Genomic DNA, 13,629 nt, shown 5'->3' with positions numbered 1-13,629 from the left:
AATCACTAATGACTAACCCACGCACCTGATTTAAAGTCTTTTTCACGACACGTGCAAAGGAAATGCAAGTCAATGTACGATTTCTTTTTTTTTTTTTTTAATTAATCATGAATTGAAACAATAATTACTGCTACTACTAGTAGAAAAGGAAGGGACTTGAGAAATGAGCGCCAAAATCCACCCAGTTAAAAGCCGTCCGTACATGAAATATCACATGGGTGTTTAGGTACCGTTTTGGAGTCCTGATGGGGACCAGCGGAAGTTAAAGCACTAGCACTCTACTGTCTACGGCTACCAAGTTGGAGGATCGTCTTTTCTCTCTAATTTCATCTCTCGCCTATCAAAGTGCCTGATAATGTATAGGACAATCATGAAAGGGATGGTCAGCGATTTGAATCCAATCAAATCCTAAGCTGATTGACGATTTTCATTTTTGTTTGATTTTTTTTTTTTTAAATGAAATATTTCTTGGTTTTGATATTTGCAGGCGCAGCATGAGCAATTAACCAAGTAATTAATAATGGATGCTCTAATATAATTAAGCGTTGAAGGTTGAATTAGCTGGAGAAAAAAAAAAATGGTAGGTGCAAACCTTTGCAGGCAATAAAAGTGAGTCGCACATAAAATCCGACCGAATGCATCGTACGCGATACAGCTGGTTCCCACACGTCAATCTGTCCGGACGATAGAGCCACCACCTCCACCTCCACCACCACTCTTTTCCTTTTCCCCTGCCCTACACACCCAATCCCCATTATCCATTAGGGGACAAAAACGTACTTACTGCATGATTTCTGATTTTAAAGACCCTTCCAGGGCTGTTTTTGTCATTTTAGTGCGATGGTAAATCTAAAACGCGGTTTATGTACGGGAAAGGAAAGTAAGAAATGTGTGGCAACTGGCAATTACGTTTTCGTAGCGCCGACGACACATGGAGGCGCCGTTTCCCCTCGGATAGTTATTTGCTATTTATGTATAAATTTAACTTTTAATTAAATGGGATTTATATTATTATCTTATACGTGTTGACAATTTTGCTGCATAAAAACAAACCCATCTCAGTCCTGATGTATAAATTATTTCGACCGGAAGTTTTCGTCTTGCCGCCGCCGGCCGTGGGATTAATTGAGGTGAGGTGTCTTCATTATTACTGTTAGGATACAATTTTATTTAAGAAACACATGTGAAGAAAAGGGAATTTTGCTATAAAAATACCAAAAAATATGGGAAAGTCCAAAGCTGTCATTGTTAATTCTGTGGAAAATGGATGATGAGAAGACATCCAAAGCCAGTTGATTTCCATTAACAGACTTGTTGACCATTTCAGATGATAAAAAAAATAAAGAAGAAAAGAAAAATCTATGTTTGGAGAGAGTCAAAACTTGAGACTCCCTTCTTTTACATGTATCCTATTTGTTTATCTTTTTGGCTCTTTGAGTGTGAATTAAGCAGTTGGCTAATCTTAATTAGGGGAGTTAATTTTCATTTTACAAGTGATGCAGTAAAGAAAATGAATTGTCAATATCCCTGATCTAACTCCACAGTTGTATGAGAAGTGAAGGGTAGGGTATTTAACTGTTCCAAGTTGGAAGAATAATAAAAGGATAGTGTGAGGTAGCTTCCATTGGCGGAAATTCTTTCCGGAATATATTTGTTTTTTAGCATTCATTCATTTATGTATCTTTGGGCAAGGTTATTTTCGAAAATGACATCGGATGAGTACTATGCTTTATCACAAATGTTGTCTTGATTGCCAGACCAAAGGAAAGGACTATGGAGTGGGAGTGGAGTGGAGTGGTGGCCATTATCGTCATTTCTCTCCTGGTACGATAAAGGTTGGGATCATCTTCTGACATCTAACACAACAGTAATTAATATTAACGCTGTTTTTTTTGTGTGTGCGCGTTAATAGTTAATCGTTAATTCTTGCTTTTTTGAGAAAAGAAAAGAAAAGAAAATTATGGTGAAGTAGGAGGAAGAGTCTTGGATTCTTCGTTTGTCCGTGGGCGGTCCCAACCTCCCAACTCTCCCCCTGAACTTTCTTGAATTTACGGTTTATGCCAAAATCACCGCCCAAAACCGAAACAATTTACAAATGTTTGTTACAACTTACAAGAGAGGACAGGAAAAGGTTGAGGCGCAAAAATAATATTATTATTAAGGCAAGGGAAAGTAAAAAAGCAACCTTGTGCACAGACGTTTTCTTCCCTTCCTTCCTTCCTTCCTTTCATGTCATCTTCTCTCAACTCTGGCTGGCTCCCTTAACTGTTTCGCAGAATAATTCTGTCCGTTACCAGATTCCAGGAATTCTGATTTATTGCGGAGGTCTTTGAAGATTATTTCCGGTGACGAGACCAGCTTTTTCACAACTCACCTTCGGATTCATCTCTAGATCTGAGGTTCGATATTGTTGGAAAGCCCGGATTTGAAGTGAGAACGGAGATGAGATTTCTGTAAAGGTATGGAATTTATTTACCTAGATTTCTGCAGTTATATTAGTTGGACTTTTTGCTAATTATATCAATCCATCAATTACTATGTATAACCGTTTCCTTGCCCCTTTTTGGACTTAAATCTTTACGTGAAAAAACAATTATCTTTAAATTTGATTTAAAAAAAAAAAAAGAAAAAACTTTTACCCACTGGAAAACTAGTCGCCTCTCTTACCAACTTTGACTTCCCATGGAGACTTCATCTATTTCTTCTTTCCCAGTTTTTCCCTGATCTTTCTCTGGAAATAAGCTCTGTGGTGCGAATCATCTCAAAACGATAGTTTGTTATTTTATTTTTTTGTGTAATTTTATTTAGCTTTTCCGTCGTTGAATAGGTTTGTCCGCTTGGAAGGCTAAGCCTTTCTTGGAGTTATGGAGGAGGTTGGTGCGCAAGTGGCTCCAATTTTCATCCATCAACCGCTTTCTGGTCTATTCTGTGATGCAACACCCCTGCCCAAAAAGCGCGATCTTTCTTATCAGGCTCCCAATTTTCAGCTCCAGCAGCAACACCGCTTTGTTCAAAACCCTAGAGACAACTGGAATCCTAAGGCATGGGATTGGGACAGTGTCAGGTTTGTGGCCAAACCCTCGGATGCCGACGCCAACAGCAATATTTTGCAATTGGGAATCACATCCTCTGAGTTGAACAAGAAGAAGGTGGAAGCTTCCGGCAATCGTTTGCCCTTGAAAAATGCCAAGCTGGATGAAGATGATGGACTTCGCTTGAATCTTGCTGGGGGCTTGAGTTCCGTTGAGGAGCCTGTCTCCAGACCAAACAAAAGAGTTCGTTCCGGATCTCCTGGCACAGCTACCTATCCAATGTGCCAGGTCGATAACTGTAAGGAAGATCTTTCAAATGCAAAGGACTATCACCGCCGCCATAAAGTGTGCGAGGTTCATAGCAAATCCACTAAAGCTCTAGTTGGGAAGCAGATGCAGAGGTTTTGTCAACAGTGTAGCAGGTTTCATCTCTTTACTCATCAAAAGTCACACTTTGACCTTCATGTTGTTGCTCCACAAATTCTTAATTTTAACTTCAGTTTACAAGTACTCTCCTTTTGGGTTCTGATGCTTTTTCCTCGGTTGTTCAATGCCGTGAATATATGTTCTGGTTGTAGTTTTCTTTTTTCATGGCTTCATCGATTGAACTCACGTCAAACCTTACTCATGACTTGTCCAGGTTTCATCCACTTTCTGAGTTTGACGAGGGAAAGAGAAGTTGCAGGCGTAGGCTTGCTGGGCACAATCGGCGAAGGAGGAAAACCCAGCCTGAAGATGTTGCCTCACGACTGCTTCTCCCTGCAAACCATGACACAACCAGCACTGCAAATTTAGATATTGTTAACTTGCTAACTGTTTTGGCTCGCACTCAAGGTGATGAATCGCTTAAATGAATTCAATTTTTTTTTTTCCTCTCACATGCTGAGTTTGGGTTTTCAAAACTACAGGGAAGAATGAGGAGAAAAGTATCAATAACAATTCATCCGTACCTGATAGGGAACAACTCATTCGAATTCTTAGTAAAATAAATTCGTTACCTTTACCAGTGGATCTGGCTGCAAAGCTATCGAACATTGCAAGTTTAAATAGGAAAACTGCTGCGCAACTATCACCAGAACAGCAAAAAATATTGCATGGAACCGCATCTTCACCATCAACCATGGACTTACTTGCGGTTCTTTCAGCAACTTTAGCAGCATCTGCACCAGATGCTCTTGCAATTCTATCTCAAAGAAGCAGCCAGAGCAGTGACAGTGAGAAATCTAGGTTGACTTGCATTGATCAAGCTACAGGTCCCAATATGCAGAAGAGACCTGTTATAGATTTACCTGCTGTGGGTGGTGAGAGAAGTAGTAGCTGTTACCGGTCTCCCATTGAAGATTCAGGTTGCCAGCTAAAAGAAAAATTCCCTAATTTACCGTTACAGCTATTTGGTTCCTCACCTGAGAATAATAGCCCTCCAAAAATGGCATCTTCTATGAAGTATTTCTCTTCTGACAGCAGTAATCCAAGCGAAGGGCAATCTCCGTCGTCATCTCCTCCAGTTGTTCAGAAGTTGTTTCCAATGCAGAGTACAACTGAGACTGTGAAGTCCGAAAAGATGTCAGTCAGTAGAGAGGTCAATGCCAATGTTGAAGGTAGCAGAACCCATGGATGTATTTTGCCTCTTGAACTCTTTAGAAGTTCAAATTCAGGTGCTGATCAAAGTTCATTTCAAAATTTTCCATATCAAGCTGGATATACATCTTCCTCTGGGTCAGATCATTCACCTTCTAGTCAGAACTCTGATGCTCAGGTATATGCTGCCATTTGATTGTCTCTGAGTTCTATTTGTTTTCTGCTTCAATTTTCTGTTTTTGCATGTAATGAAGTGCTGATTTTCATTATATAATATTTAATCATATTTCTGTTTCTTTATGCCTGATCCATAGGATCGCACTGGACGAATAATCTTTAAACTATTTGACAAAGATCCCAGTCATTTCCCAGGGAAACTACGATCGCAGGTCAGTTTATGGTGACTATTATTGTTGTTGTATATATTTGAGGGGTGTGCAGGTGTTGACTGTTGAGTGGAGATGCAGTAGTATTTACTTTTTTTACTGGAAACCTAGTAGTCATCACTCTACTTGTTTCAGATCTACAATTGGCTTTCTAACAGTCCTTCTGAAATGGAGAGCTACATAAGGCCTGGTTGTGTGGTCCTGTCAGTTTATTTGTCAATGTCATCTGTTGAATGGGAACAAGTAAGTGAACTGCAGAAAAACATATTAGAAATTATAGTGTTGCTTTATGCTGACAATTTGTCGGGTATATTATGTCCTTGCAGTTTGAAAGAAATCTGCTCCGGAAAGTCAATTCATTGGTTCAAGATTCATGTTCTGATTTTTGGAGAAGTGGAAGATTCTTATTACATACAGGCAGGCAACTAGCATCACATAAAGATGGTGCGTACAAAAGATGAGGGTTGCATCCCTCCTATTTCATGTTGTAACTCTTTATCCCATCCCTCCTTTTTTAACTGTTCACATTTTTCTTTTTGTAAGCTTAGGCTCATAATTTTTATATCACATAATGATCACACTGGGCGGCCAAAGAAGTTGTATCTTTTTAATTTTTATACGATATGAAAGAAATTGGCTATAGTGTTTATGTGAAATATGAGGGAATTATGCATCTTTTTAACTATGAATCTTTGTATGTAATGAATGTTCAGGAATGGTTCGTTTATGCAAATCTTGGAGAACATGGAGTTCCCCAGAGTTGCTGTCAGTGTCCCCAGTGGCAGTTGTTGGTGGGCAAGAAACCTCTCTATTATTAAGGGGAAGAAATCTAACTAATCCTGGCACCAAGTAAGCAATTCCTCAGTGAAGTGTTGTTTGTTGACTTATATCTTTGTGTGTTCAGGAAGGCTCATTCATGATTCATGCAGGATTCATTGTACTTATATGGGCGGATACACATCGAAGGAAATCACAGGATCAATTTCTCCACGAGCCATGCATGATGAGATAAACATGAATGGTTTTAAAATTCATGGTGCATCTCCAAGTGTTCTGGGTCGCTGTTTCATTGAAGTAAGACTTGAGACCTTGTTATGTATTTTAGAAACTTAGAAATGCTTAAATAGAATCAATGAGAGTAATGTATGTGACATCTGCCAATGTTATAAACAGGTGGAAAATGGTTTCAAGGGCAACAGTTTTCCTTTAATAATAGCTGATGCTACAATCTGTAAAGAGCTTAGACTCCTTGAATCTGAGTTTGATGAAGGGACTGAAGAGACTGATATTATTTCAGAAGAACAAGCTCAATGTTTGGGTCGGCCTAGATCAAGGGAGGAGGTTTGGCACTTCTTGAATGAACTTGGATGGCTGTTCCAAAGAAGAGCTTTTTCCATGTTTGAGCTTCCAGATTTTTCGCTTAGCAGGTTCAAGTTTTTGCTCATTTTCTCAGTTGAAAGAGATTATTGTGTCTTGATAAAAACTGTTTTAGACATGCTGGTGGAAAGAAATTTGGACATGAATGGGCTGTCCAAGGAGTCACTAGATATGCTATCTGAGGTTCAGCTCGTGAACCGAGCTGTGAAGAGGAGGTGCAGGAAAATGGTGGACTTACTTATCCATTATTCCATTAATAACAATGATGTTTCCTCTAGAAGTTATATTTTCCCACCAAATCTTCCAGGACCTGGTGGGATCACATCTCTACATTTGGCTGCTTGTACATCAGGCTCGGATGATTTAGTGGATGCTTTGACAAATGACCCACAGGAGGTAAATATTCTTTCTTCTCTTGCTCCCTGCCATCAATGCTGACTTGATACCTTTTTCCTTTCTCTTTTCTCGTGTGCATCCTTTGTATTCTCTATATTTTCTACTTTCAAGACTCATTTATGTAGAAGTTTTCCTTTTGTACTGCAGATTGGGTTGTCCTGTTGGAATTCTCTTCTGGATGCAAATGATCAGTCTCCGTATGCTTATGCTATTATGACAAATAACCACTCTTATAACACATTGGTGGCTCGTAAACTTGCTGACAGAAGAAATAGTCAAGTGTCTTTGACAATTGGAACTGAGATGGGACAACCATACTTCCAGCAAGGGCGTAGATCTTGTGCGAGATGTGCGGCTGTGGCAGCAAAATACAACAGGAGTATTCGAGGTTCACAGGGCCTGCTTCAGCGTCCCTATGTTCATTCAATGCTAGCCATTGCGGCTGTCTGTGTTTGTGTCTGCCTGTTCTTGCGAGGTGCTCCAGACATTGGCTTAGTTGCTCCTTTCAAATGGGAGACTTTAGATTATGGCACCATTTAGAGATAAATGTGAAACTTCTATGGGTGAAAAGTAAGCAAGGGGTTGAAGAAATGACATACTCAGCAGACAATAGCTCATGTGCTCCTATATATGCAGTTATACTCTGGAAAGGAAATTGAGATTTAACGGGTGGAAGTGGGTTTCCTTGCTTGCCAAAGAGTGGAGGAAATAGGTGCAATGGCATCAAATGCTGCCTACTGTTGTTAGCAAACTGTCATCTCCGAGGACCATTTGCTGTATGGGAACACTATTTTTTTGAGTTGTTGAAACTTTCAGCCGCGGCGACCTGGAATGGGATATAATTATTGGATGCAAGACGAGCTGAGAGATGCAGCAGAAAGCTGAAGGATTTTTTAGGATAGACCATGCTTTGAAAGTGAAGCATCAGGGAAATGAAAGGTGAAAAGAATGTTAATTTATGTTTCCGTTTCTTCCTTTTTTACCTTTTTTTTTTTCGGATTTTTCTTTCCTACCTTTTTACAATTAAAGAAGTTACTAAGTTTGAGGTATTACTGACAATGTATTTGATTTCTTACTGTAAAGTTGATCATTCACAGAACTGAAATATTGTATTATCAAATAGTGAAATATTTATTAAATTATATTTGGAATAACAGGCATGCCCCATCCATTTTAATATCCCTGTGGCCTTTCTTCCTCCTGTGAAATCAAAATTTTCTTCATAAAGGCATGTATCCAGATTTTCTCCTATGGGATAACTTCTAATAGAAGAATTTAAGTGGTGATGAGATTTTGCAAATGAGAGTGTTCTTTTAAATTATATATCGGTTAAACATGATTTGATTTAATTATAAATAATTAAAAATAGCATAATATTGGAATATTCCAATTGAGCTGTTACCCACAGCATAGGCAAATAAATATTGTTTCTGAGAATTGGACCGCTGATAGTCATAGTCCTCAGTCCATATGACAATCCGCTAAAAGCCAATAAAATTTCTAGTTTTCCCATTTCTTTTAAGACTTAGTAGCTTTTACCATATCGATGATGGTGGTCCTGTTTTTGGAAAGCTCGAAAGGTTATCTTTCTCTGTATTTCGGTTTTGTGGATAAAACCAAGCGACTAACTACCAGGAAGGAAACTGCTTTTGTTGATTTTGTTTCATGTCTGATTTTGACATTTGAAAAGATATTGTTTTACTTAGAAACTAGGAGTTAAACACGGATTTCTCTCTTTCTTTTTTCCTGCTTAATCTTTACTTGGAACTTTGAATAATCTGATGGCCGTCTCTCTCATCTGTCCTGTTGACTATTACAAACAGGACAATATGCTAAACAAACAAGCAAGAAAAACCAAAACGACACCCTCACTTACAAATTGCTTCTCATATACCAATCAAGAGTCCAAAACCTTAGAGAATTATCGAATTTAGAGTAATCCAAGCTATTCTGGGATATGCTTCTATTAGGCCCAAACAGCAACATACCAGCTCTCCGCATATCATTGCGACATTGGGGTTGCTCTAATGTTTATTCCTTCTCTGATACTGAGAACAGGTTCACAGTTCTTGGCTGTGACATGCTTGCTTTTCATGTCTGAACCCGAGGGCAATACATTAAACATCATCGATGGATCCTGTCCGGGTATAGGCTGCTTCCAAATTTCAATACCAGGAGGTCTCAGGAATCTGTCTATTGATTTAGGAAGCTATTACAATCATAAAATGGCATAGAATTTCAACCCTTTCAGCTCTGCATTCCTTGCTGAACAAGACTGGTTCAGATTCAGAATCTCTGATCTCTGGAGTTTCAGCAATGAAAAATCGTCTGATATTCTAGAACACCACAACTGAGCCGGTAGTGCTTGACCTTCAACCCAGTCATGAAAACATTTCCTGCACAAACTCAACAAATGGCTCCAGATATCTGATAACAGCCCAGTTGCTGTTAAGAAGTCAGTTGAAAGTAATTAATGAGAATCACATTGAACAGTCAATAAATGAGATAGTCATACTATTGGAATGCTGTTCAGGTCCCTTTATTAGTTTAGTACTGAGTGGATCACCAATGATAATCATCATTTTCTTGTGCCGAAGAGGAGCTTAATTTTGCTGATGCCTGATGCCCTTCGAACAACTAATTATATATCTCATCTTTGGAAAGACACAATCTTTCTTATTTGTAATCTTCCCTTATTTAGTTTAAAGTCATATACTCGTACTACAGAAACAGAGAATCGAGGATTTTCTTTGATAATGAAAGAATCTCTGGAAACACGAATCTCTATACATGCAGAAGAAATCTACTCATGAAGACAAAAATAATTAAACTCTTCAAGATAATTGTATGCTCTCAGAGATCAGTACCTCGCCTCTTACCTAATTATTATTATTTGTTATTGTTATATGTGGATATATTGAGAGCTGTGACAACATTCAATTAATAAATAATTAATTAGTTTATTGACAGGTCTGATCCCAATTTACAAATACAACGTTCTCCACAGAGCTTAATTAACAAATATTAATAGCTACGACTCAATTATCCCATCAGCTAAACATAGGCATAAGCAAATTAATGCATATTTATAATTCAGACTATTGTATCAGCCCTTTGAAGATAGATAAAGCTTACTCATCATTTTTCCTTTCTCAACTTGTTTTGTTTTTAATTCATTCATCAATTGGACGTCTTCTGGGACGCCTTCCTCTAGCAATACTTTGAATGAAGGCTTCTCCGACGCCTTCTCCAATCCCCTCGATGATTCCTCCGATGAATTGGATGATGACCTGAGAGGCTAGCTTAGCTGCTGTTCCAAACATGCTGGAATTTTCAACCTTGATGCCGTTGGAGTGAAGACCGTTCACCATGTTCTTTGCACAAACTGCATGGAGATGATACTCACAGACTGTGCAACGATACACTCGGCCTGATCTCTTGAAGCGGTTGCATTCTCCACAAACAAAGCCACCTGATGAGTCCCCATTTGGCAAAGTACTCATGACAGCTGCAGGTAGGAGTTTGAGTGGGTGTGGATGGACTGAAATGTTAATTTCATTAGAAAGCATAGCACAGCATGGATGCATCTGATAATTGCAGGCGTTACATCTAAAACTGTATCCTTTGGCAGGCTTCCCACAAACATCACACTTTGATTTTAAAATCCCACCTTTACCTGAAACGTATACATGTATGTTTATTTAAAAAAAAAAGAAAAAAGATATGAATATTTGTTATCTATATATATATATATATATATATATGTATATGTATGTATATTGATGAATTGATGGACCTGGTTATATATATATATATATATATATATATGTATATGTATGTATATTGATGAATTGATGGACCTGGTTTGGAAGAGAAGTAGAGTTGGTGATGCATATGGAGAGGATGGGCCTTGAGCAGCGGAGGAGCCAAACCACAGAACTCATGTAACTGAAAATCGCATTGTTGGCAAGTGAACCTCTTGCCTGAACCATACTCTTTGCAGCCTGCGCAGGTAAAGAGTTCTGGCAGGTCAACCTGAAACAGACGGTGTTGGGGGTGACCGGAATGAATTAATTCTTCTCCCAACAAAAGGTGAGGAGAGGTAGGGAATTCAATCGGGGATGGAGTCTTTGGAAATTGCACTGAAGGTGATTTTTTCATGGGAAATGAAGTCGTCTTCTTCAATGGCACCCTGTTGCTGCTCATGTTATCTTAACTAGTGACGATGAGAGTGGCTATTAATTTGGATATTTAGAAATGGCGCTGCAAATTGCACCGCACAAGCAGAATATTTATTTTGGTGAAAAAGTGAGGCACTATTAATCATATGCGCGCCTTACAGAAAGAAAAGGGATGATGCACTTACATGTGCTATCACTGTTCCATTAAAAAACCAATAATAATAACTATTCTACTGTTCTTGTTTGATCAATGTTATAGTCTCTGTTTGCTAAAATCTAAATACACAAAAAAACGTATAAATACAACAATCTTTAAATTAAATACTCGTATTAATCTTCTAGAACTTGATTTATAATATATACTAAATATTTCATCAGAACACAAATAAATCAGGGTGAAGGAAAGAAGCAAAAAGCTAATTAAGATATTATATGAAATTAGCAAAAATAGATTTACATATGCGGGTCATGTCCCTTAGAAGGCAAGCAGCAGAAAACCCAGATTCCTTGCATGGAAAAAAAAGGATACCCATTGCAGAAAAGTCAAGGTTTCTGTTAGCTTTTAGTTCATGCAAGTGATACGTAACAAGCTTTTTAGGTTTTTCCCACTAAATTTCCATGGCTTTACAAGGCCTTCGAATCCAAATCCCCCAACAGTGCTATAATATTCGATTCTGAAGGAAACTTGGCAGCCTTTTCCTTTTTCTACGTTATAGAAAATGGATTCACTGGAGACACAGAAAGGGATGTGCACTAACACTCTCCTATATAAAATGATAACATAATAATACTATTCAATGCACTGCTAGTAATTTTCTTTGTTATGGGTTGTAGAGCATCTTTGGACATGAATTTTAAGAGGACACTCTTTCTTTCTAAATCATCAATCGGTTTGACAAGAGGCCCTTTGATGCCCAATCATAGATCTCTGGTGTTTTTCCCTTTTTTATACTTTGAGACCAGGTAAAACTCAAAGGAAACTACATAGAAAAGAATTGCATATTCGCTAGTACATACACTAATTTAGGATAGCAACTATCTTAAGTTTTGATCACGGAATTTCAAAGTAAGTTTCTGATCATGTCTGATTGGCTGGCTGTTATTTAAGATTCCTTAAGTCCTGTTAATATATACGTACTTCGAAATTACCTGTTGAGTTAAAAACTTGGAAGATTCAAGGGTGGGCCATCCGCCATCAACTGCCAAAGGCTAAGCCCACTCGAGCTGGTTCCAAAAGCCACCAGGCCCAAATCATTTGAAGGCCCAAAGTATAATTGGTTGCAGTACCATCAAGAAACTATTGAAGAGCACATTCATTGATACAGTAAGAACACGAGCTGGAAATTAGCAGGAGGAAATAAATTAAAAAAAAGAAAAAAGAAAAAAGAAAAGAAAAGGTCGGAAAGCCGTTGATTAACAATTGAGTCATCTCTGCCGACAGTCCTAAACAATTGTAGTTTGGGGGTATTATCTCACATTGCTTGGGTTAAGATCCTTACATGTAAAATATAAGATTTGAATAATTTTTTTTGTTTTGAGTTAGCTTTTGAATTCATTTTATAACATGGTATCAGAATCTACCCTATTCTAATTTTAGGCCACTCGCAGATGCTCCAGATGTTCATGTCTAGGCGTGAGGGATGTATTTTTATAGGGTAATTCTTTATTTAAAATAAAAAAAAAGAACTCCCTCTGGACCAATTTATAAGAGTATTACCAGCAATCATGTTGATATTGATGGAACACAGCAACCGTTGTTTTGCATGCTTGCATTGCCACAGAAATGCCTAACCGTCCCTACAGCACACCGCTTTTGGTTAGAACTTAGAAAGAGACATTAGATTCTTTGCATTGTAATATATACTTGTATAATTTTCTTGTATTTTAATGTATAAATAGTACTGGAGTGAAATCAAATACGATGTATTAAATGAATCAGTAAATGGGGTTTTTTTACTGTCTAGACTTTAGACAAAATATAAAAGATTAATGATTTACAATACCAACAATGTTTATTATGTTACCACCGACACCTGTTTGATGGCTAAAATATAAAAGATTAGAATCATTAATTTTGACCCTTAAATTTCTCTCCCTTTGTTTTATCACATAATTAAAAGACATGACATGCCAGCTTTGTAATAATAATAATAATAATAATAAGCTTAAATTTAGAATTGGTCTTTTAATTTCACAACAACAGCATCTTTTTAGCTTATAATATAATAATTAAGAGAGTAGAGGGTGGAGCTTGGTCTTTCACATGCCAATGTTTCTTCTAGAGTACATGTCCCAACGCCATCTGTCCCAAAATTAACAATGAAGAAGATTTCATTGTTATATAGTAGTGCAATTTCATTTATGTTCTTGTCTATCGCTTGTTTTAGGTTTAAGAATTAAGATGAGCTTTGGAGTTTTAAGAATAATACTAATACAGCAAGTTATGGTCAGTCATAATTTAATGGTAGAAAACTTGAGAGGGGAGGGAGGGAGGAAGGAAGGAACAAACAAGAGATCCGTTTGGTATAGCACGCGGGGTCCACATTGTTTGATCATTGATGGTATTGGTACGATTTTAGAGGGGGCCACCCTAAAACTATTAAGGCAATGAATCAGGCAGGCACTTCTCATCTCATCGCCGATAATAAAAGCCACTACTTTTTTCTTTTTATTACTAGT

General features: G+C 37.8%; 2 protein-coding genes and 1 long non-coding RNA gene across 3 annotated transcripts; 1 reads left to right on the top strand and 2 right to left on the bottom strand.

Moving 5' to 3' along the window:
- Positions 1-63: 63 nt before the first annotated feature.
- On the bottom strand, positions 64-1,272 carry LOC149493400 (uncharacterized). Its single transcript, XR_016322593.1, has 2 exons — positions 593-1,272; positions 64-349 (listed from the first exon to the last, which is right to left on the bottom strand). It is a non-coding gene; the product is annotated as an uncharacterized LOC149493400 (long non-coding RNA).
- A 706-nt stretch (positions 1,273-1,978) lies between these two features.
- LOC105635152 (Squamosa promoter-binding protein-like (SBP domain) transcription factor family protein) lies at positions 1,979-7,948 on the top strand. The gene is made up of 11 exons (XM_012218150.4): positions 1,979-2,459; positions 2,828-3,454; positions 3,673-3,866; positions 3,941-4,788; positions 4,925-4,999; positions 5,132-5,239; positions 5,323-5,440; positions 5,710-5,845; positions 5,926-6,070; positions 6,170-6,769; positions 6,917-7,948. The coding sequence occupies exons 2-11, from the start codon at positions 2,865-2,867 to the stop codon at positions 7,307-7,309; spliced, it is 3,207 nt and encodes a 1,068-aa protein (XP_012073540.1). The 5' UTR covers positions 1,979-2,459; positions 2,828-2,864; the 3' UTR covers positions 7,310-7,948.
- A 1,761-nt stretch (positions 7,949-9,709) lies between these two features.
- On the bottom strand, positions 9,710-11,158 carry LOC105635151 (Cysteine/Histidine-rich C1 domain family protein). The gene is made up of 2 exons (XM_012218149.4): positions 10,630-11,158; positions 9,710-10,445 (listed from the first exon to the last, which is right to left on the bottom strand). The coding sequence occupies exons 1-2, from the start codon at positions 10,973-10,975 to the stop codon at positions 9,943-9,945; spliced, it is 849 nt and encodes a 282-aa protein (XP_012073539.1). The 5' UTR covers positions 10,976-11,158; the 3' UTR covers positions 9,710-9,942.
- Positions 11,159-13,629: the final 2,471 nt, after the last annotated feature.

The sequence above is a fragment of the Jatropha curcas genome, chromosome 9 (genome assembly GCF_041381405.1).
Source record: "Jatropha curcas cultivar XTBG-Jc1 chromosome 9, XTBG_Jcur_1.0, whole genome shotgun sequence".
NCBI classification, from domain to species: Eukaryota; Viridiplantae; Streptophyta; class Magnoliopsida; order Malpighiales; family Euphorbiaceae; genus Jatropha; species Jatropha curcas.
The sequence above is the reverse complement of the archived record's forward strand: the minus strand, read 5'-3'. Positions and strand labels throughout refer to the sequence as shown.